The sequence below is a fragment of the Sipha flava genome, unplaced genomic scaffold, assembly GCF_003268045.1.
Source record: "Sipha flava isolate LNK unplaced genomic scaffold, YSA_version1 607_pilon_pilon, whole genome shotgun sequence".
Lineage (NCBI taxonomy): Eukaryota > Metazoa > Arthropoda > Insecta > Hemiptera > Aphididae > Sipha > Sipha flava.
Genome location: NW_020273584.1, coordinates 593,359 through 616,951, shown reverse-complemented (window position 1 = coordinate 616,951; position 23,593 = coordinate 593,359). Strand labels below are relative to the sequence as shown.

At 27.2% G+C, this 23,593-nt stretch overlaps 1 protein-coding gene across 50 annotated transcripts in view; it reads left to right on the top strand.

The window, feature by feature from the left end:
* Positions 1-12,219: 12,219 nt before the first annotated feature.
* The window catches only part of LOC112691349 (longitudinals lacking protein-like), a 432,448-nt gene continuing 421,074 nt past the window's right edge, over positions 12,220-23,593 (top strand). For all 50 annotated transcript variants that reach the window (XM_025565550.1, XM_025565540.1, XM_025565568.1 and 47 more), the window contains exons 1-4: positions 12,220-12,523; positions 12,610-12,799; positions 14,608-15,376; positions 15,432-15,524. In XM_025565550.1, coding sequence (XP_025421335.1) covers positions 12,623-12,799; positions 14,608-15,376; positions 15,432-15,524 — 1,039 coding nt within the window. In that variant the 5' untranslated portion in view covers positions 12,220-12,523; positions 12,610-12,622. The remainder of the gene's footprint in view (positions 12,524-12,609; positions 12,800-14,607; positions 15,377-15,431; positions 15,525-23,593) is intronic.

Sequence of the window (23,593 nt, the reverse complement as noted above, 5' to 3'; positions counted from 1 at the left end):
AAAAGTGAAGTAATATATAACATACAAAATGAATAGCAATTAAAAAAATCATTATAAAAAAGTTTTATTACGTTAATAAAGATAAATATATTTCTCTGAACAAATTTAAAATAATTTACCTTATTATTCAGAATTAGATGTTTACATACATCAAAGTAAAAAGATAACAATAATAATAAATGCTGTTTTCTTGCTTTATTTTTATCCAAGTATCAATCCCTATTGATGTAAATGTTACCACAGTTTGAAAACTTTAAATAAATAATTTTATTTGGCAATTAATAATTTTAAAAATGCGCGGTCGTATGTTTATACTTAATAAATAATGATGTGATGGTTATTTTTTTTTTGTATAAGCTGAATATATTAATAAATATAAGTGTTTTAATTTATTTTTTGAATAAATAACAAAGGTTAATCCTACTTCGATAACTGTCTGACACCATCTGGACAAAGTCCGGCCATGTACGTGCCATTATCTACTTGTAAAATTGTGACAATTATTTATATTTTTTTGAAACCATAAAAAAAGGGGTGACCAAGTTAAAAATGTTATGTTTATCTTTATTCTAATTTAGAGTATGGCTATTTAGTTTTTTTTTTATATATGTTTGTTAGAAAAACATTACGTATATAAAAAGTCGTGATACCATTGATTATAGTATATTATTTTTTAATTATATTATAAATGGTATTACTAATGAGTAGAAAAAAAAAGTTTACACACGCTAAAAAAACAAATTGCAATGGTATAAATCTGAATATGACTAAATTCAACTGTGTAGATTTTCCATAGTTTTTTTAATTAATTTTAATTAAGATACTGTAGTACAGTAGATTTAATATAGGTATAAGAAAAAATGGGTTACGGTTTTAATAAGAAATGTATAAACATGAAGCAAACGATTTTATTGTTTTCTATAATTTGTAGATAATCTTCCAGTATCCCGAATGCCCATCTAATAGTATTTCATAGTAAACATATCTGTATTGTATTAAAATGTTATTTAAAACATATATAAATAAATATACTTGGAAATGTAGATATCATGTTAAATGTTTAAAATTTAATTAAATTAAATTTTTAAATTAGCAAGAATTATCTTGATCCCTCTAAAAATTAAATTCTACAGATTATCGAAATTTCAAAAATTGGCTAGTATTACCCTCGATACTATTTTTTCAAATATATTTTTAACTAATCTGTAACTGTAACCCTTCAGTAGGTACATCAATTTTTGTAACACCACTAGGCTCCTCTCTATAAATCAATGGCCACAATTAGAATAAATACAATACAATTTATAAATGAATAAAAATTAATTACGCACAAACAATATATGTGACACGAAAATAATAAAGATAGTTATAGTCGTAATGACTTTTAAGATGTTAACATCATTTTGGATAAATACGAGTACAGATCGTATAAATAAATATCAAAACAATTACAGGATTACTATACTGCCCGAATTAATTTGTTTAGTTGTTTATTTATAAGTATAATAATAATAACCCATTTAATAATATTAAATATATAATAATAACCCATTTCAGTTCCTAGCAAACACGAAAAAAATAATTTTAATATAATAAATATTATAATTCAAATTATTGAACTGAGTAATTTAAATGTATATGCCAAGAAAATATTAGTTATATCTAAATAACAATGTTATAAAAAACTGATTTCAGTTTCACTAAAAAGTTAGCTTTGTAACATATAATTAATAAATATAAATATTAGTTATCACAAATCTTAATTATCATATAATGCACATTACATATTTTAATTTCCTGTAATTACATATTATGTTTCAGGTAAATTAAGACAAGATTCTTATGGTATAAATAATATTTATTACTAGAGCGTGGATTTAAATGCATTTGCATATTTATTCAGGATGGTCGTATGAGATGCTAAGTTAGCTCATTTGTTTCATGACATAACGATTTAAACAATTAGACTTTTTTAGTGTATAAATTTCCATATTTTGACATTTACCCAATTTTTTATTTTAAGGTCTTGTCTAGTTCATAATTGGATGTTTTTTTTAAAAAAAAAAGATTTTCGAAATATACATTAGGTATTGTATTATAAAGGTCTATCTATTTATAAAAAAAAATGTAGAAAATATATTATCCAAAAACGAAGGTTAAGACACACTTACTAAAATATTACAAATGTTAAATAGTAAAAATGAATTAATTTAAATTTACGATTTAACTTAAAATTATATTTTATTTCTAAAAACGCACCTATTACTTTTTTGTAGCCCCTATTTTTCATAAAAATTTGTACTACACATTTTCAACGTACAATGATATGATAAAGAGCCCCCCTCTAAACCACTTCCTATGATTATAATTTTTAGTAATAGGTTTTTTTTATTAATCAAATTGCACATTAAAGTAAAAATATATTTAAGTCTGTTATAAATCTGAAAACTACTAACAAATTATTTATGTCAATGTGGGATATATAAATTAAAATGTAATAGATATATTTAAGTCCTCATCAGTTGTCTTGCTTAAACAGGCTTCTTGAAATATCTTCATAGTAGTCTTATTTATTAGTACTTAGTTGATACACACTTCTCGAATCCGTAGTGTACACTTTTAATTTCGAACTCAATAGTAATTTATCTTAAAACATACAATTTAAAATTAAAAATAATATCCGAAAAGCAAGGGAGGAAAATTCCCCAGCTTGCTCCCCCCTTCGGAAGGCTATGGTATCACATATATCATCTACATTTACTATTCATAGTATTCATAAGTATCCTTCATTACTATTTTAAACTAAACTTATTATTTACCAATCGATGGTTTGATTCTAAATTAACTAATAAGTAATAATAGAAAAAAACAAGTTAATAAAATGTTGGTATATTTCAGCAGTTATTTGTCTTTAATTTATATTTGAAGTTAATAATTATTATTTATTAAAAAAAGCTCACAGATAGAGCCACTAATACTAATTTAAAAAAATAAATAACAATTCAGTAGTTTATGGTAAGCAACTTATTAATTATTATTAATAAATATATGTTACACACGATTATACATACCCTTGATCAGAAGCGTCATTTCAACTTTTGAAAGGGTGGGGCAACTGATTAAATTTTCCAACATTTAAGATAGTAAAATATTAATTTATTTACTTATCCTATAAACTATAAATTATCTATCAATAGGTTTAATAGAATAATAATATAAATCTAATAAAATTAATACTTATAATTTTATTATTTGAATATTTAATTCTTTACAGAACTTAATTATAAAAACATAAAATTGTATTTCAAATATAATGTACCGTAGTTTGGTGTGAATAGAAACGATTTTAACGGGTTTTTTATAGATTATGAGCTCAATTTTTATAGTATCAATATCACGAAAACTGTTTTAGAAAAATCACATATATAGAAATATATAATATACCAAAAATTAAGTTCATAGGTTCGCCTAATAACGATTGTCAAAAACTGGGGAGGAATCAGTGTTTCCTAACTTTTAATAAACCGTAAACATGTATTTAAAAGAGAATATTATCTGATTTCTGAGTAAAAAATGGTAAATAAAATTTACTATTTAATGATTTTAGTATTTGATCATCGGGCAAAGAATTGCCGACTTTTTAATATTTCTTAGAGTGGGGCATTTGCCATAGTTTGCCTCCCAAATGACGTCTCTGCCCCTGATGCTCTTATATACAAGTAGATCTATTCTTGGGTATAATTAAAAATTTATTTTGATTCACCGAGATCTGACATAATTTGTATTAATTATTAGTACGATGTCGTAACGAATGAACACAACAAAAATTTGGATACAAAACTTGAAGAAATGTTTGATTTAATTACAAGAGATTCAACTTCAATTATCTGTTGGTTATTAATAAGATTGGTTACACCAAAAATTATTATATTTTAATATTATTTCATTATAATATTGAATGTAGTATATATTGAAAAGTATAATTATGAAAATGAAGAACATCATCCGTGTAATTTAAAAAATACGTTTTTACCAAAAATTAAAATATACAACATAAAAACTTGAAAATCCTAAATTATTGGAAATAATATCGTTATTTTTATCATATTTAATTTCGTATTTGTGATATTTTAACTGATCAGTAACATTTTTAGCTAAACATACTGATAAATATTTTAAGAAATATGCATTTAAACCAGTAGTGAATTTTCAAAATTTTTTTATTTTGGGGGGGGGTCCTGAAAAATGACATTTTTTCAATAGGCATTATTTATATTAAAAAACTGTTAACAGTAATTTTATTAATGTATTATATTGATGTAAATATGTAATTATATTTTATTTTTGATATTCTAATGACGAGTATTTATTAAATGTTTCAAATGCATGTTTCCAATTATAAAATTTTCTTAACACGAATCTACCTAATGCTTGAAAGTTGATTCCACTTTAAGATTTTGGAAACGCTATCTAAAATTTGCAAAATGAATCATCTTGTATTACTAAATACGACAACCACGGATTGCATTATTACTGAAATGCATACTGAAATTTAAGATTTTTCACTTTTTTAGAATCGACAGTAGTTGATACAAATTAGTTCAAATATTCTCCATCTAAATTTATTAAATTATTTAAAATTTAAAGTTGTGTTCTAGGAAAGTTTTATGAACTAAAGTAAAATAAAAAGTTAGCCCCTCTTTCAAAAGGATTTTTACATTATTTTTAATATATACTTATATTATTTAATCAATATTTATATGATGCCAGCCGGCCACTTCCCTCTAGGGTAAATAATATATTACATTATCATAGAAACATTAAAAATTATATTTTCATAAGACAATAGATAAAGAAATAATATACATTAAATTGAATTAATGCTAGGAATAAATATTTAATTTTGTTGTATGTTCTATAGTACTATTTATAATAAATATATTTCTATAACATGAGTTTTGTGTATAACCTAACCTTAAAGGCTTTTTTAGAGAGGAATTTAAGAACATTGCAATTTGTATTCCATCATGTTTAATATTTTTCAATTCTGTGATATTTTAAAATAATTATTCATTTTTGAGTTGGGCGAATGGATACGCCTTAATTTGTTAGAGAAACTGACATGGCAAAATCATATTATTTGAAAAATAAAAATATTTAAAAAAAATCATTCCACGCAAGTTATTTCATGAAAATATAGTTTATGGTAGACGATAAAAAAAAAAAATTAATCACACTAAATAGATAATAACTCAGATTATTTTTGGTGTAATTAATTTTGTTGTAGAATTAGTTACACTGTGTGTTTTAGTTATTATAGTGTAGTAAATCTTATGTTTTTTTCCTTTGTGAAATATTCGGCAAATATTTATACATTAATATTAACAAATTGAACTTTAAACTATAGTTTATTTTTTATTTTCATATATTTTTTTATTATATTACAAACATTTGGTGAACCACAAGTAACACAAAATAGTAAATACAAATGAAAATTAAATTATTACATTTCTAGACAAAAATCAACGAGTAATTTTAAAACTATTAAACATTGAATATAATTAAAACATAAATACCTGAAAACCGGGGTTTAATGGGAACCAAATTCGGCCGGGAGATTGACATTTATTTAGGCCACCTACTATTTACCAAATAAATCACCAAAATATTTTTTCTCGTTGTACTCCAATTTAGTATTTGATTTTAATACAAATTTATGTATTTTATTTTATTTGTTATATTATTATATTATTACAACTGTCGGTAATATTAAAGTATTTCAATCATTATTTTGCTATTCCGTTTACCTTCTATTGTATTCTCTATATACCACTTATATCTGAAAAATAAAATTAGTATAATTTAATAGTTGGAATCAAAGCAATATTAATAATTATACATTGTGTTTTAATATTATACATTAATTGTATAATTTTCAAAGTTTTAATACAAACTAAGTGTCGCATTTACTAATTTTGTAAATAAAATCTATCATAAAATGATTGGGCCACCAAGCCATAATATAGTCCAGACCATCTGGAAAATTGCTATTTCCAAACTGACCATTCCGACTGTATTGACAATATGACAATATTGACTGAAAATCAATATTACAAAGTTTTTATACTATTCTATGAATATAACAATAATTATATTTATATATATATATAAGTGTAAAATGACTTATTCTGGGTGATTCATCGTCGCCTAGCCGGAACTGTTGAAGCTATAAGTATGAAATTTGAACAATAGTTTTATTTCATGTTGTAGACAACCACTAAGAAAGGATTTTTCAAAATGTAACTTCTACCAGGGTTAAAAGAGGTAAAAGAAGTAAAATGGAAAAAAATTGATACACAATTTATACTTTATTATGTATCTTGGTCAGTCCAATTTCTATAATTATTTAAGTAGTTATTGTTAAAACTGTATCATATGTTGTTTATTATACTTGTTTATTAAAGTTAATATAATAATACATTTAATATTTAATGAGACCACTGATAATTGATATGTCTCGTATATATATATATATTAATGCCCATAGTCAACACTTTATCGATTACGTATATTAAGCTGATAAAGTAAAAAGTTATACGTGAATAAAACAAAAAATTGCACACACGGGCGAAGATGGGTTATTCAGCTAGTGTTTATTATAAGTGAAGTATGGACATGTGACCCGGCCGGATTTAGGAATGTGGGGGGCCTGAGCCCAACCTTAGAAATAGAATTTCTTTTTAATGATACTTAATTATTATTTATTAATATTTATATATTATAGTAAAATTATATTTTCATTTTACTATGATTAGGTATATATTAAAAATTGAGTAACAAAATAATTTTCATTAAATAGGTACGGGACACAATAATACCATTTTAAATATAATATTATTATATAGGATCTCGTATTAAGATATGCAAAGAATATTATGAATTTACTTTTAAACACCCCCCTCCCCCCGAAAAAAATTGTATCTACGCCACTGTTTAATGATGCCTTTTGTAATGAGAGTTTAAGGCGAATGAGATGTGGTGATATTTGTAGGTGTAAAGTATTTATTATAAATAAAGAAATTCGATTAAGTACTTAAAAAAAATAACATAAAGAACGTAAATGATATACTGCCTAAAACTAAAATACGAGATTCTATGAATAATGACACAAGTATACGATGCACCAATAATGTAGTGACTTCGTCGAGTCCTAGGATTCGCTGATCTAGCGAATTCCCATGGCTCGACAGTCACGTAAGCCAGTTCACATGAATTCATACAATCGTTTTATACTGAGTGTCTTATAATTGATATGTAGTCTACAGGGTACAACAGTAGTAAATTACACTTATTAGATTATAATAGGTACTGTCAATTGTCATTATAATATAAATACAGATCTTAAATAATAATTACAATCATATGATAATTTTGCGATATTCCTTCGCCGCAAATTTTTCAACAACTTGTAAAAAATCCAATGATGTAGTAAGTCAATTTAACAGCGCAAGGCCTGATAGTCGATTTTGTGTCATTGAAGTTCGTAGTCGATTTTTTATTAACTTCATTTTTGAAAATGATCCTTCTCCGCTACAGTTGGACATCATCAAAACTAAATATATACGCAGCACTACTTCTACATTAGGAAATATACGCTGCTAATTATTTTTCTCAATAATCCTATGTAAAAACCTTTCCCATTGCTCATTATCTTTACGCGTTTCTATATATATATATATATATATATATATATATATATATATATATATATATATTGATAAATTAACTGAACTGTATCAATTCATTACCAAGTGAAGATTCTAAATCATTGGGGTAAATGCTAACAAGGTAATTTGCAGTAGATTGTAGCACAGAAGTTTCTAGTTTTTCAAATTTATTTAAAATTTTTTAAATTTGATTTTAACAACGTATTTTTGATAAAGATCATATGAAATTTCTAGTAAAGCTTCTAATACCACAGATTATATAAAAAAATTTATATGTTTTAAATAATCTGTGTAATACTGTATGGTTGAAGACTGAGTGTACACATCTACCGTCTACGATCTAATGCAGGCGTGCCCAACCCGCGGCCCGTGAAAGTGTTCCAACCGGCTTATGACCATTTTATAAAAATTAGAAATTTGTATAGGTGTAACATAAAATATTATTTACAATTTTTTTCTTTAAGTTTTTAAGAATTGCAAAATATCTTATAATTCTTAACTTTAATATAAAAAAATGTATTAGATTTTAGAATAATAATCGAAATAAATTAGTGTGAAATTTGGGCTTGTTTTTTGTAACCAATCTTTCAATATTCGGAGTAAAATGTTTAACGCCATTTCTTAAGAAGTGTAAGTGTTCATCAGTCAATCGCGATCTTTCTTAACATTTTGTGTAATTCATGCATGAAAACGTTTGTTCACCAATATAAGTAAAACCAAAAAATGTAAATTAAATCACTTATAAGTTCGAAAATAGTTTTAATCATAAATTTGATAAGTGAACAAAGACAATAAAATATCCGATAAAATGTACAATAGATATACCTAATGTTTTAATATATCTATTCATTATTGTTTATTTTATCGAAATGAAAAAAAAAAAAATCCGTGAATTATGTACGGCCCGGAGTATAAATTTCGAATGTGGCCCACAAGTAGAAAAAGGTTGGGCACGTCTAACACATCAATGTACAAATGAAATCTTTCTCTGCGTTATCATATATTTTTATTTAGAACTTATTCGGCATGTATTTATTTACACCAGCGGCCAGGCATTTATATTTATAAGCTCGTTACTAATTTTTATGCTATTATAATATATAATTATATTATTAGTTATTAAATATTAATAATAACATTTATTTATAAATTTATGACAATATCAATGATTGAACATTTTTATTCAAGTTATGATTTAAATTAATTTTGCAAATGTTATATTGTGTTTTTATTTGGATGGAAAAAACCTACATTCAGTGGAGGCGCCCCTAAATTCGGCCCTGCGTGTAACTAATAACTAATGTAATGGTTAAGGTATTTTGTCTTTTTAAAAATATAATCTTCAAAATAGTTTATACGAATTTTAATTATTTGAATGTAAAAAATCTAATTTTTTTAAAAATATTTTGTGGTTAATTCATATTTGTTCAAGTTTAAAACTCTATAATATTTAACAAATGGCTCCTATTCCTAAAATAATTTGTGGATAAAAATATAAATAATTTAAATCAATAATCCATTTATATACTTCTAAATAAAATAAAACGTGCAGAGAACAAAATCAATTAAATAATATATTTTTATTTTAAACGATGTATAAAAATACATTTATTTTTTAATTTTTAGATTTTTTTTTTTATTGATCTCAAAAAAATAACATCGACAACAAAGGCCATTTGTTTTTAATTTTGGATTAAAATTAAATTAAATATAAATTTAATTTTGCTTGTTTTGTAAAATTAATAAAATTTCGGTTTTTTTCAGGATTGGGTCCAAGTGCGATGGATATATTTTAGGATAATTATTTTGGTTTATTTAAAGTCTATAACATTTTTTTTTCGTGAATTCTCAAATAAATGTAGATTTTTATGATGTATAAAACGAGTCGATTATTGATGTCACTCAATGTGGTCTAAAACCTGTGTACTAAAAATATTTAAGTATCGGTACTTAAGCACTTTTCACAATATTGAATACTGTATACTGTTTTAAATACTTTTTTTAAAGTTCAATAAAATATTTCATAAACGATTTTTGGTATTGAAAACTTTCATCAAATTAATTTCTATAACAACACAATTATCACTATTATATTAGCAAAACGTAAATTATGAAAATAAAAAAAATTGTATATCTATACCCTAAGTACAAAATTAAAAATAAATTTTACATCACTGTTTAAAACTCGATCCGTAGAAATTGTCAAGGTAAACCTAAATACATAATTGTGAATTTCAATGTTTAAACGCAAACGTGTAAAAATTGTATTGTAAAATTTTTTAAAAAGTATATTTAAATATATCAATGATCTCTAAATATACGAAACTAAATTTTGTTTATTTTATTATGATATTTTCTAATTTAATTTTTTATTCACTTCGGTCTACATAAAATATGGTTTAGTATGATTAATTTACGTATTCAAGAGTTTTGTAAAAAAAATAATAAGTATGTTATAGTTTGTACAATAAATTCTTATATATTACGAAAAAATGTAGTTGTCCAATAAGATTTCAATAAAAAAATTATAATACATTAATATTAAGGGTTTGACTTTGTAGTACAAATAGTAAAATTTACATAAACATTTCCAATAATACAACAGTAGATTTTTTGTTATAACTAAAATCCAACTATTTTAAATTTGTTTTGATTTAATATTCCCTCGAACTTAACTTTATGAAATGTATAGTCGTGTTAAGTATACTATATACTTATTCATTAGCTATAAAGAAATAAAACTTGATAAAACTCTGTTACAAATGCATTATCTACCTTAGTAAATAATTAGGGCAATACGATGTTTGACACATACCTGTAATGAGTATCCATATTTATCTACAAAAACTATTATATCATAGTGATTACGCTAAATTGTTTTTACATATAAACATGTGGTTTCGTGGTATCTTTTAAGTTATTTAGATGAAATTATAGTACAACTAATTATCGTTAAATGGTAAATATTAGAATTTTTTTTTAGAAAAATTATTAAATTATTATTATTATTATGGAAAAAAAACCAACACATTATATTGCATGCGTGATGTTTATCAAAACAACGGTACTAGAGTTTTTGAGATTATTTTTATTTTTTCAGAAATTTTTAAAAATGTTTTTCCTACAACAACGATTTTTTACGTAGTTTGTGGAATATATTGTTATCCGGGTAAATACTTTTTTTCTACCATCGAATGAAAATACGTTAAATTTTGATTCATCAGAAAAAACACTTAGTTCCAGAAACTTATAGGCTTATCAAAATAAGCTTTTGATAAATCTAGACGTTTTCTTTTGTTAACTGCACTTATAAATAGTTTCATCTAGGAGTAAACCCATTATATTCAAATCTCTAAAAATTATATCCAACAATTTCTCACTGTTTGTGGTACTACATTTACACCCATAATCGTTTTTGACTATATCCGCCAGTTTTGATGCACTTGTCTTGGGATTTTCTACAACTGTTCATAGTTGTTGTAATTGCTCGCCGTTGGTTTGAGTCTAATTTTCTAGGTCGACCTAAACGAGGCCTATTGATCAATGTTTTAATTTCTTTTTGTCGGTTAAAAATATATTGAACTTTCGTGTGTGTTTCGTATAAAATTTTAGCGATTTTTCGAAAAGATTGTCCTTCTCTTAGTCATATAATTAATGCACGGATTTCAGTAGGTACTTTCATGGTTAACGTATGTCGAAGTAAAGAAAACTTTAACGTATAATTAAAGTAAAAAAAAAAATATTTAATGTTTACAATTATGAAAGATCACAATAAATTGATTTATTTGACTTCGTTAGACTTCATAATAAAGAGCACACCGATGAGAAAAATGAGTGTATGGTAATTTATTTGGCGAAAATAATTTAATTATGTGTTTTCCAAATGAACTTAACTCTACACAAGTATTTTTACCTAAATTTGCTATAGAGATTATATCACTGATTGTTAAATAAAAATGCTGATGTTTAATTTAACATTTATTGAAATCATTTTATTAATTAAAATGTAATGTATGGGAACTTTTTTGACCGATTGTACACGACTCTATGGCGGGTGGAAGTAATGGAGGTAGATTGTGAAAAAACGGTTGGTCTGTTTTCATCGTCGGCTTCTGGCCCGATGCCGAACATCGTACCGTCAGCCGGCAATCGGCTGGGCCCCCGCCCCGCGTCCACGTAGCGAGAACGTTTACCGGTCGACGACGGCAGGTCCCTACTTGCTTGCAGCTGCCACAAGACACACCCAACGCCGGTTCTGTGTTCTGTTCCTAACTCGGTGGCCCATGTTGGCCGCCGTGACCCGCACTCCCCGCCAATCAAGAAACCGTGGCGAGCACGGTTGTCGGACGCACGCGCGGCACCCGAATTTTGTCATAAAACACAGATCCGGCGCTGGGCCGACGAGCGATAGTCGGCGTTCTTTGCGCACAACACCGATTTTTGTCGTCTGCGCACGACTCGTCGGCCGCCGACCCGGACTCGATTCCACCTAGTGTTTTGTTTCGTTTCTGATGTGAAGGTGGACGGTCGTGTTCGTGCAGCTGTGCATTACGAAATCCCCTGCTAACACTCGTTAATTATTCGATATCATCCCGTTCACTTCACAGTATCACATCAGCAGCCGCACGTCTTACTTGTTTTCAACTATTTTTAATTTTACTTCGTAACAAATGTTTACGAAATTGTAATCAGTATTAAACTAACCATTAAAAATTTTGTTATTTGTTTAAAACGTTACATTTTTTTTTTTTTTTTTTTTAACTAATTAAGTTTGTAAATGTTGTTTAAATTGTAAGGTGAGTCGAATTATTTTTTAATATTTTTTTTTCCGTCTGTTCTTCTGTTGGCAATGTTAATATTAATTCCTTATTTTGTTCACCAGGACTGTGATTAATATGGCGGCAGACAATCAACAGTTTTGTCTACGCTGGAACAACCACCAAAGCACGTTAATAAGCGTGTTCGATACGTTACTCGAGAGCGGCACGCTTGTTGATTGCACGTTGGCAGCCGAGGGACAATACCTAAAAGCCCACAAGGTCGTGCTATCTGCATGCAGTCCATATTTAGAGGTAATACATTTTATTTATTCACCCCCTTGAGTTTTTATCTTGTTTCATATTATATATCTCCTAAGTAATTAAACGTTATGTAACTTAAATTGTTTGACAAGCGTGTTCCATATTGGTCGTTTTACTTGATTTGTTTTAAACATTTTAATATTCAATTGTGACTTAATTCCATTTTAAATACTTCACAAATTTGACCTTAAACATTAATATTTTATTAAATCTTTTATTGTATATTATTTTATGAATTTTGTCTTGGCTAACCTGGATATTATAAAATATTTCTATTTTTCTACTCTTAAATTATTGAGTACACTAGTTAGCGTGTGGATGATTGATCGCTGTTCGTTATTTAACCTTATAGTTAATTGACTGGTGGTTTTTGGTCCATTCTTATTGCAGTTCTCAATCGTATAGATCATATGTCATTGATCTCTATGTATTGTATTGACAAGTTTCTTTGTCTGCTGCCTGGTATACTCTTGTGTAGAGAATTATCAAAGGTGGTTTTTTTTAGTGTTAATATCCACCTACATAATTTATTTTGAGTATTTATAAGTAGTATATATAAGTATCATTCATTCATTTGGATGTTAAGATTTTTGTTATAGATATAGGTTAATTTTATAATTCTTGAACAGCTAAAGTTCATTCTTTCTCAGGTGTTGACTTTCTTTTTATGGTTAGCAAATTGTTCTTATTAATATTTATCGTTCATTGATACTTAATGGACATATTTTTCTTCTGACCGACAATAGATTGGGTAACCAAATAAGGTTCAGGGAAAGTACTTTTACATTTCCATTATCTATCATGTACACCCATATTAATTGAACTTAATTTATTATAGGTAGTATTTTTTTCAAATCTAATAATAAAATAAACAATAGGTAAATTTACAAAGTTGTTTTCATTGAACTATATTATAATTATGTATTATAAAACATTTACATTTTAAAACATAATAAATTAAAATAATTTTTGCTATTTGTTTTTATTATGAAAGCAATAATTTATTCAGGATTGAATAGGTACATGGGGGGTGGGTATGTATTGTATTTTGTGACAGCGAAAAGTTACTTCGTTGATTGTCAGCAATAAAGTTAACCGAAACACTTTAAAAATAGTACGAAACATAACATTTAAGAAGAACACCCATGACCACTGATAAGATAAAAATAAATATAAAATAATTGCATAAACAAATTTAAAACTGTTGTATTTACAACAGTGCCCGCTGGAAAGTTCTGGAAATATCTGATTTCCAATCACTTCATATTTAATATTTAGTTGACATTTAAAATTGGATGATTCTCAACAAAAATTTGTTCTAAACTAAACCAGTCACTACTACATTACATAGATCTGAATATTGTTTTTATAATGTTAAATTTTTATTTACTTAATGTTTAAATTAATTAAATTGATGTTTTACCTTTCTGTAAAACGTCTAGAAATTTAATGCAGTTATAGTAATTAGTTCCATTTGCTTAATGTGTATCCCAAACGCTATTAAACTGAATGAAGTAATGATTTTTGGAATTTTATTTAAAAGAAATTTATGTTTATACATTGCCAAAACTATATTTTATGATAAATTACAAAAGATATTAGTATTTCCATAAAGAGATTCATATTATTATGATTATACTAATAGAAAAATCTAAATTATAAAGATTGCCTTATAAAATTTAAATTTACAATAGTAATTGTGGTACTTTGAGATAAGTTTTCATGTCTTCTATCCTTAATATGCATGAACTTCTGAATTGTTGGCATTAAGACTTACTGGTTATTATTTATATTTTCAGCTTTTATTAAGCCAACATTATGAGAAGCACCCAATTGTCATACTTAAGGATGTCAAGTTTCAAGAACTCAAAAGTATGATGGATTATATGTACAGGGGAGAAGTTAATATTTCCCAAGACAAGTTGAGCACGTTCCTGAAAGCTGCAGAATCCTTGCAGATCAAAGGTTTGACTGATGGAGGTGGTACTGAAGAGGGTGCAGCAACGACAGCACCAGCTAAGGCACCTATTGCCACCCCAGTTAGGAAGCCAGTCCAACAGCAGTCCGTTACACGCGGTCCATCTGCATCAGCACAGGGTTTAACGATAGAAAGGCGACCAGAAAGTCCACATATAAGATCACGTGACGACAGCGCCTCTCCTACACCAAGGAAGCGCAGACGTAATCTGCGTAGGCCATCAACAAGTGATGATCCTGATAGTCACATTGATACAAGCAATTCCTGTGATGTACCGCCCCTTCAGTCCGGAGCCCTGAGCGGCATCGGTGTTCCTAACATTCCTGCCACCATAACCAAGGGTGCCCCGTTGGATGACGGTGATCATGAGACTGAAAACAGCCGCATCAATAACCATGATGAAGGTGTTGAAGGTGTAGCAGGACCAAAGATCGAACCAACTGGTGAACTGATTGAACCTAAGACTGAGTATTTGGAAGAAATGAACAACGAGGACAGTATAGAAGATTTGACACTTGATGACGATGACGATATGGACAATAGTATGGATATGTCAAGAGCTGGTCCATCACATGATAACTCAAACCAAAGTATGTCTCATCTAATTTTTTAGTGACTAGTTAACTGTATGTTTTGTTATATTAGGTTTTGGTCAGTGGCCTATAACTGGAAACCAATCAACAGATGAAGTGTTCATGTCTGCTCAAGAAGCAGTTGGAGCCCACAGGGATACTCAAGGTAAGACTCGATTCTAATATCAAGGCTTCTGAACGTAATGACCTTTTAATATTGGTTATTATGTTGGGAAGTTATTGAAGAGATTTGGTTGAATTTTTCTTTGTCTTTGAAATAAAATATTGAACACAGCGATGATCAATTATGCAACTGTAAATTTATTAATTTAACCATGTATTCACCAAATTTTTTCAATTCTATTGTTTAAAATATAGCTGTGGCAGAACCTTAGGTAAGGTTCACATGTGGTAATATTGTAATGAGTACAACTAAGAAGTCACATATGGACCCAGCCTTGGTTCAGTTTGAGCTTTGAATGGTACTTTTTTTTTTCTATGCACTTTTTTGGCTGTTATTTAGTAACCTGCGGTGTAGGAATTCATTTTTGCTAACCACTTTTTTGTGTACATATTTTTCTTTTTAATTTGCAATTACTATTCCTTATTATTGTCTTGTTAAACCGAGATATTTAATGGGTAAGAAACTTACTAAGTAGGTCTGAAGAACCCTATAAATATTAATTAATGGTGAGTTATTTTTATAAAAAAATTTTTATTCCTCTTTAAGATCTCTGTTTGGTGTAAAGAATAATGCATTTTTATTAAATACTCCATTTTTCTTATGGTTTCCAATCCGCCAAAAGTTGTACTAGAGCGAAAGGAGGCTCGTAAGTTATTCTTTTGTGGAGGATTGATAACCATTTTTTCCTTCCTAATTAACATTCCTTGAGATAATGAATTAACTTCTGTTAAATATTTGAAATTTTACAATGATTCAAAGTTTTCAACTTTTATTTCTTTTTCAAAACTGTTTTTCTCTTTGGACACATGAACTTATATATTTTGAGCTTGTGTTGTTTATGTAGGTTCTATGTGTCCTGAGAATTACTTTTATTAAACCTATTTTAATTGCCTTACAGAGATCTTAGCTTAACCTTTTCCCTCATTAACCTATTGTATAATATACATGCTGTATATACATATTTCCCCTCATTACTAATGATACAAAGTATATTTAGTTTTAAAAAACTGGTTGAGGGAGTTGTAAAGGTGTTATGGGGATGGGGTGCAGTCTAGTAAGTAAGAGTTATCATGTTTGTAAACAAATTTTTTATTCAGTGTTAATATTTCTAATTCAATTAATTCTGATACAAATTAAAATGTTAAACCAACAAATATCATAAAGATAAACAATGGCAATAGAAAGAAGAATGCTGTTTTGGAGGTAAGTATAAGGTAACTGGTAAATAGGGATCCTCCACACCTATCTTAAATATCCTTACATTTTTCTTTTCAAGTCCTGATATCCTTACTTTTAGTTTTAAATTATTATATTATAAACATTTCTTATTTTATTTTACATTTATTGAATTAATTAAAAGGCCCTTTTTAGGGCCTTGTTTAATAATTTTTTTTAGCTTAAGTGTAGGGAATATTTTACCAGTCCATTGGTGTGAATTGTTATTGGTATTAGTAACATTACTAAGTACCATTGGGTAGAAAAAACCAAGACAATTATTTATTGTATTGTTTTTTTAAGTGTGGTATTTTATTTCTATCCTTTTTCCATTCTTATAATTGCGAGAAACGTTTTATGAGAGCGAGGGTTATTTTTTTGAGATTTTAAAAGGAGCAAAAATTATGTATTAATCTCATAATATATGACAATAATTTTTGCAATGAACCATAATTGTGTGAGGGAAGGATATATTAATATGAGGATTTAATGTTTCAATTATTCTTGTTTGATTTAAATATTGAACAAAACATTTTAATTTTGTTGAACATAAATTATGTTCTTCGGACATCAATCAATTGACTCATCAAAGGTAAGTGATTTATTTTTCAGCCTTAATATTATTCCCAATGTTTCAATTAAAAAAATGCCACTAAATTGATTGAATTGATATATTTTTTAATTAATAGTTGTGTTTTAATTCATTTAAATTTAGATAATCTTTAACCTTAGTTTTATACTTTTCAACTGATAATGATTATAATTAAATTAATTTTTTATCTTAGCTATTTAATAAAAAAAATTTTTTTGTATAAATCATTACCAGGTTCCAAGTATTCAGTCAATTTTCGGGCATATTTAATAATAAATAAATTTATTAATCTTTGTTTCAAATTGCTAATCAATTTTGACGAACAATTTTCAATTTTTTGTTCAGTATGTTATATATTTAAATTTTTTTATAAGTTTCTCTATAATTACTAACTTGTAGTTTAATTACCACCTAGATCAATTAAATTTTTTTTACATTTGCTTCAGACTTTCTGGAGTAGTGGGTTTTGGATAATTCCTTATATTTAAATGCATTTTTGATTGGAGTTTTAAGGTGAACCAATGTTTTTTCAGGGAGAAAAAACTTAGGAAAAATCCCCTAAAATTTTAATATGTGTTCATTCCGAAACTTGAGTAAATTGCTAACTCTTACGTCATCAGGCTGTGATTATTTACTGGTCAAGATGATAATTTTAATTAATTTTATTTTTGTTAACCAGTACGATTATATTTTAGTTTATCGTATCTTCCATTTTCGAGACAGGCGTTTACCAAAAACAATATTCCATGCCTATTGATCATTAAATTAAAAAGTTTGTGAATTGATTTAATGGAAATTTAATCGCACCATTAGAAAACTACCACGCTTACCACTACTGGTGATACCATATTTGCTAATATCAATATTTGTCTACCTGCGCATTTTTAATTTAATACAAATGTACATTTTTGGGGACAGTTGTTTTGTTTTGAGAATAATTCATCTTGACCGATATAGTCGAGATATAAGACTAGGAAATGAAGTAAGTTACCCGAGAACTGCAATTATCGATAGATGCCCCGTTGGTTGTAAGCGATCCAAGTTTCACTAAAGTTTTTGATCTTGCACATCTAGACCACGAACGATGTGCTGCTTAAAATTGCACTGGGTAATTGGATTTAATAATAAATAGTAAATATTTCAATTTAAAGGTGATTAACAACATGTAACAACTTTTTAGTAACTTTTCCAGTAGTGAACAACTTGCATTACTATAATTAACACTCGCTAGGTTTTAAAATATTTTCATAGTTATATTCAATTCGGCATTTCTACATTGTTTAATTCATATTTCTAATCAAATATACCTATTAAGTTTGATCCATTTACTTACATATTCTAATCGTTTAATCACTTATTGATTTTACCATTTTCAATGTTTTTATTTGTACTTGCTTTCTTAAAAAAAAAAAAAGTTTAGTTTTAAGTTTCTTAAAAAAAAATGTTTTTTGTATCTGTTGAAAAAGTGGAAATTTAGCTATATTGTACTCCTACGAATTTAAAATTAACCTTTAAATGGGTGCTTGGTTTTTCCATTTACCTTTTGGAAATTAAGTGTTGCTATTAGATTTTTTTTTGGTACTTCATCATTGTACTTCGATAAGTCATTAATGAAAAATTATGAAATACGGGTTATCATGTATGTTACGTTATTTTATTCCCAATTCACTATTGCATCATTTATATGTATGTAATTAAATCCCCATTGATTGTTTGTTGTAGGATTGGTGATTTTATCACTTAAACTATTTTGATCACGCCAAATGTAATTATCACTAATGTATAATAGGATTGAGATTGTCATTTTGATTTGACAATATTGAATCCTATGATACTTTTGTAGGCCTTAACTAGAAAAATATGCTGAAAACACGCTGAGCGAATTCATCAACTAATTTGTAGTTTTTATTTTTATATTTAATAAGATTTTCCTAATCGTGGCTGTACAGCTATATATAACAACTACATTTTATAATTATGTGAACAGGATACCTAAAAGAGAAAAATTGATAACAAAATGATAACAAAAACTTCATTGTGCTTTGTCTCATGGAGGGTTGATATAAAACAGGTCATGGTCTTTGATTTCTTAAAAATGCAATGCATGGCAAATCGCGCCTATGTTAGGTTACTTTTAATTTGGTACATGAGGATAATTGTATTGCCAATGAATTATATATTGATTGTCATACATGATAGTAATCATTTGCTAGTTAAAATTAAATTTTTGTTTAATGTAAATGTACCATAAAATAACCATATGAAAGAATATTTAAAAATTAATGATTTATATATAATGTGATTTTCCAAAATAATATTTACTATGTAGGGATATATAGTATTTAATTTATTTTGATTTAGACAAATTAATTTCATTTTTGAGAGAAATTTTGATTAAATTATGACCAATTCTTCGGGATTTATTGTCCACAAATTGTATGAAATACATACGTACAATTACAATACCCCTAATGTGTTGCTGAACATTTCTTTAATGACTAGTATAAGATAAATTAATTAATTTAAATAAGTTTTTTTTTGACAATAACTAGGTACAGTGTATGTCCGATATCTTTTTTCATTGTCTACTATAATGTAAGGATTTGCGGACTATTATTTTCCTTTTAAACGATTTAATTTTTTTTATAACCGATTGTCTGCGTTGCTTTTCACGAGACAATAGCAAAACTTTTCTTACCCATAACATTAGTCATTTATAAGCCTGTAATCGGCAATAATCGATAACATGTAATCGGACAGTGATAGCTGAACACTATAATGGTAACGAGCGATCAAATACCAGAAATTCCAGAAAATAAATTTTCCATGTACCCCGATTTTTTATACTGTGCAGCGTGCAGTACGGATTGTTAGTACTTATGTTGTAGGTGGAGTATGAAAATCTGGCAGTATATACACATAACCCGGGTAATGTAAACAACACCTACTTGGTAAAGTAAACATGTTTGTAAAACGTTTATTTTGTGGGTTCATAACCGTGTAATTTGTACATTGGCTACCTTTGGATGGGCAAAGTGTTTTCATAAAATGTATAACGATAAATTGTAAATCGTGTATAATAATTTTAGACTTCAGTGCGGTGCAATCGGTTTTCGAGTTCACTTGTTCGATTTATTAATGTTAGGTCATTTAGATTTTTTGTTTTTATAAAAAAACCTGTTCTCAAAAATAGAAATTTTCTGATAGTTCTAATAAATTAATTAAAAGAATGGGAATTCGATAAATTTAAGGGAATCAAAATATTTTAACATACGAGTATTTGAATTATAAAATGTAAAAAAAAACATAAATCACAATGAATCTTTAATAAATATTTTATATGTATCGACTAAAAGAATAGCAGTGTGAAATAATTAAGTTATGCACAATTTTTTTTCGATGGTCCAAGTTTTAAAAAATGTTAGTGTACAAATAATTGTTTAAAAATAAATGTACGAGTAAATATAAATCTGAAGAGATAGTTTGCAACTTAAAATATCACCCGAATCTAAACTGTTCCAATAAATAGCTACATTTAATTTAATTTTTAAAATTATTTTCATTTACAAAATAATAATTTAATTATACATAATTTACTTAATAATCTTTTTTTCTTTTTCGAATGAATATGATTTGGTTTTTTTTTTTTTTACTTCATACCAGAGCTTATATTTTTTCTATTTCATAGCACACTAGATAATGTACACATACTCTTCATTTAAATAAGGTGTACTATACCCGGATAGTGTATAAATTACCCATTTTCGAACTTTACCGATAACACAGGGTTGGACTAGGCCACTGGGGTACCGAGTTAAGCAATTATTTCAATGAAAATATATTTAACCCTGTGGTCAGCAACTTTTATGGACCATTGGGCCACGTCCACAAATTAAAGAGGGTTCACGGTAGTGAATTTTATGGGGAATTTTCTATGGGTCACGTAATTAAATAATATCCTCTCATTTAAAAATTGATAAAATTAATATTATCAATATTATATTATAACCTATAGATTAATAAAAAATTCATTGTTTAATCAAATCTTAGAAACTAATAATATCTCTAAACTTGTAATGTATATTTAAGATGTGTTCGGAACATTTAGTTAAAAATTAGACAGGCTCACGTTCATGTAAATTTTTTTTAAAGCGTACAAGATCGCGCTGAAGGTTTTCAAAAGTCCTTCGAAAACAAATATTAAGAACAATATGTGGTCCCATATATAATGATGTAGCCAATCGCTAGCATATAATTTAAAATAGAGAGTTAAGGGAAAGTACAAAAATGCCCATGATAACTAATTACCTAAAAGGACAAAGGCTTACCTAGCTAGACATCTGTCTAAAGCATTTTTGTAAGGGTGGCATTTTCTAAATTGAATCGTATCTACTTTAATATAGTTTTATAACCTATATAGTAATCTATAATATAATCCAATGTTATTGTACAGTATGTCCCAAAAGTTCCGTATCACCCTTAATATCTCCACGGGAAATCAATATATTTAAACGCGATTTTTTTTTTTTTTTATACAATATTTAATATGGAAATTCTTATTGAATGGCATGAGATTCAATTTTTTTTTTTAAAAAAAAATTTTATACATTTAAGAATTTTCAATTTTTAAGATAGCCATTTTCTTGAGCATATTTTTTGTACCTAACGATTCAAAATAAAAAAAATAAAAATACATTGAATACAAAAACATAACTTGTTCAAACTTAGTCAATTTTTATTCACTTTTATTTTATTTTTTTGTGAACGGTTAGGTATAAAAATATGCTCAAGAAAATGGCTATCTTAAAAATAGAAAATTCTTAAATGAATTAAAATTTTTTTATTGAATTTCATGCCATTCAATCAGAATTTCCCTACGAAGTATTGTAAAAAAAAAACACGTTTAATTATATTGATTTCCCGTGGAGATTTTAAGGATGATACGGGACTTACGGGTCATACTGTTTAATGGCCAACGCTGGGCGTTTTCAATTATTCCAAACATATAAATAACCACACTATCACTTCTCCACGATTTCCGATAGTCACGATAGTGATGGGTTTTAAGTAATAGCTATAAAAATTATTTTAAAGTATTTTTACTTATAATTTTTTATATAAAATAACAAATTAAAATATTTTTATGTAGATATGTCACATAAAAATAGAGGGAGGGGCTAAGTTAAAATAAGACCTCAGCTTTTTTTTGAGAGGCGGTTTGCTTTATATTTGCTTGGGCCGCACCTGATTTTATGAATCAACATGTTTAAATCAAATTAGTTTAATTCTCTAAAATTCATCTTAGTTTGTGTGTTATTTTATCAATATTTTAGATGATATATACAAGTAGGGCCGTCCTATTTACTAATAACGCCCTAGAATAGTGGTTCTCAACCGGGGTGACATGTCATCCAAAGATGACACGAAATCTTCACAAGAGAATGAATAAAAATAAGAAAGTAATTTTAATAAAATAATATAAATAAAAGAGTAAATATTATTTATTCTTTAGATCCGATAAACACGTGCAGTATTTTGATTATAGAAATTGCTGCATTATCGATTATTTTATGGACTAACCGGGATCGTTAGTCAGTTATTCTACAGTCCAGTGCCGTACTCCGACAGGTTTTCTCGGGTCATTTGTCCGGGACCCGACCCTAAACCTATTTCTGAGCGGCCAGGGTCTGTAAAAAAAAAACTTAAATCATAACTGGCCCGGACCTATAAAAAAATTTAAATTTTAACGGACCCCTGCTGTTCCTTAGTTATCGACCAATGGGCACTACCACTTTGTTGAATTTTTATTCATATACTGCGTATACGAATACGTATTATTATTATTAATACGTATTATTGCAATGATAATTGCAAACCATTCGATATATCGAAAAAATTCAAAACAACTCAATTATTTAAAAACCATTTACAGAATACTTATATTCTTCTTTAATCTTATCAAGAAATGTATTTTATGTCATTTGATGGATGAAGTAATTGCAATTATAAACAAACGATTTGAATCATTGAAAACAGTTATTGATATCTTCTTAGTTATTTGGGAGTTCAAATATATGACAGAAGGACAAATTAAATCTTAATATAGATTTTGCCACTAACTTTGGACATAAACAACTAAATCGCTTGCAAAAAACTAATACAATCATGTTCCCTAATTGTAATATGTATTGAATTAAGAATCTGTTTAACTATTCCTGCTGCTGATGCGAGTGCGGAATGATCT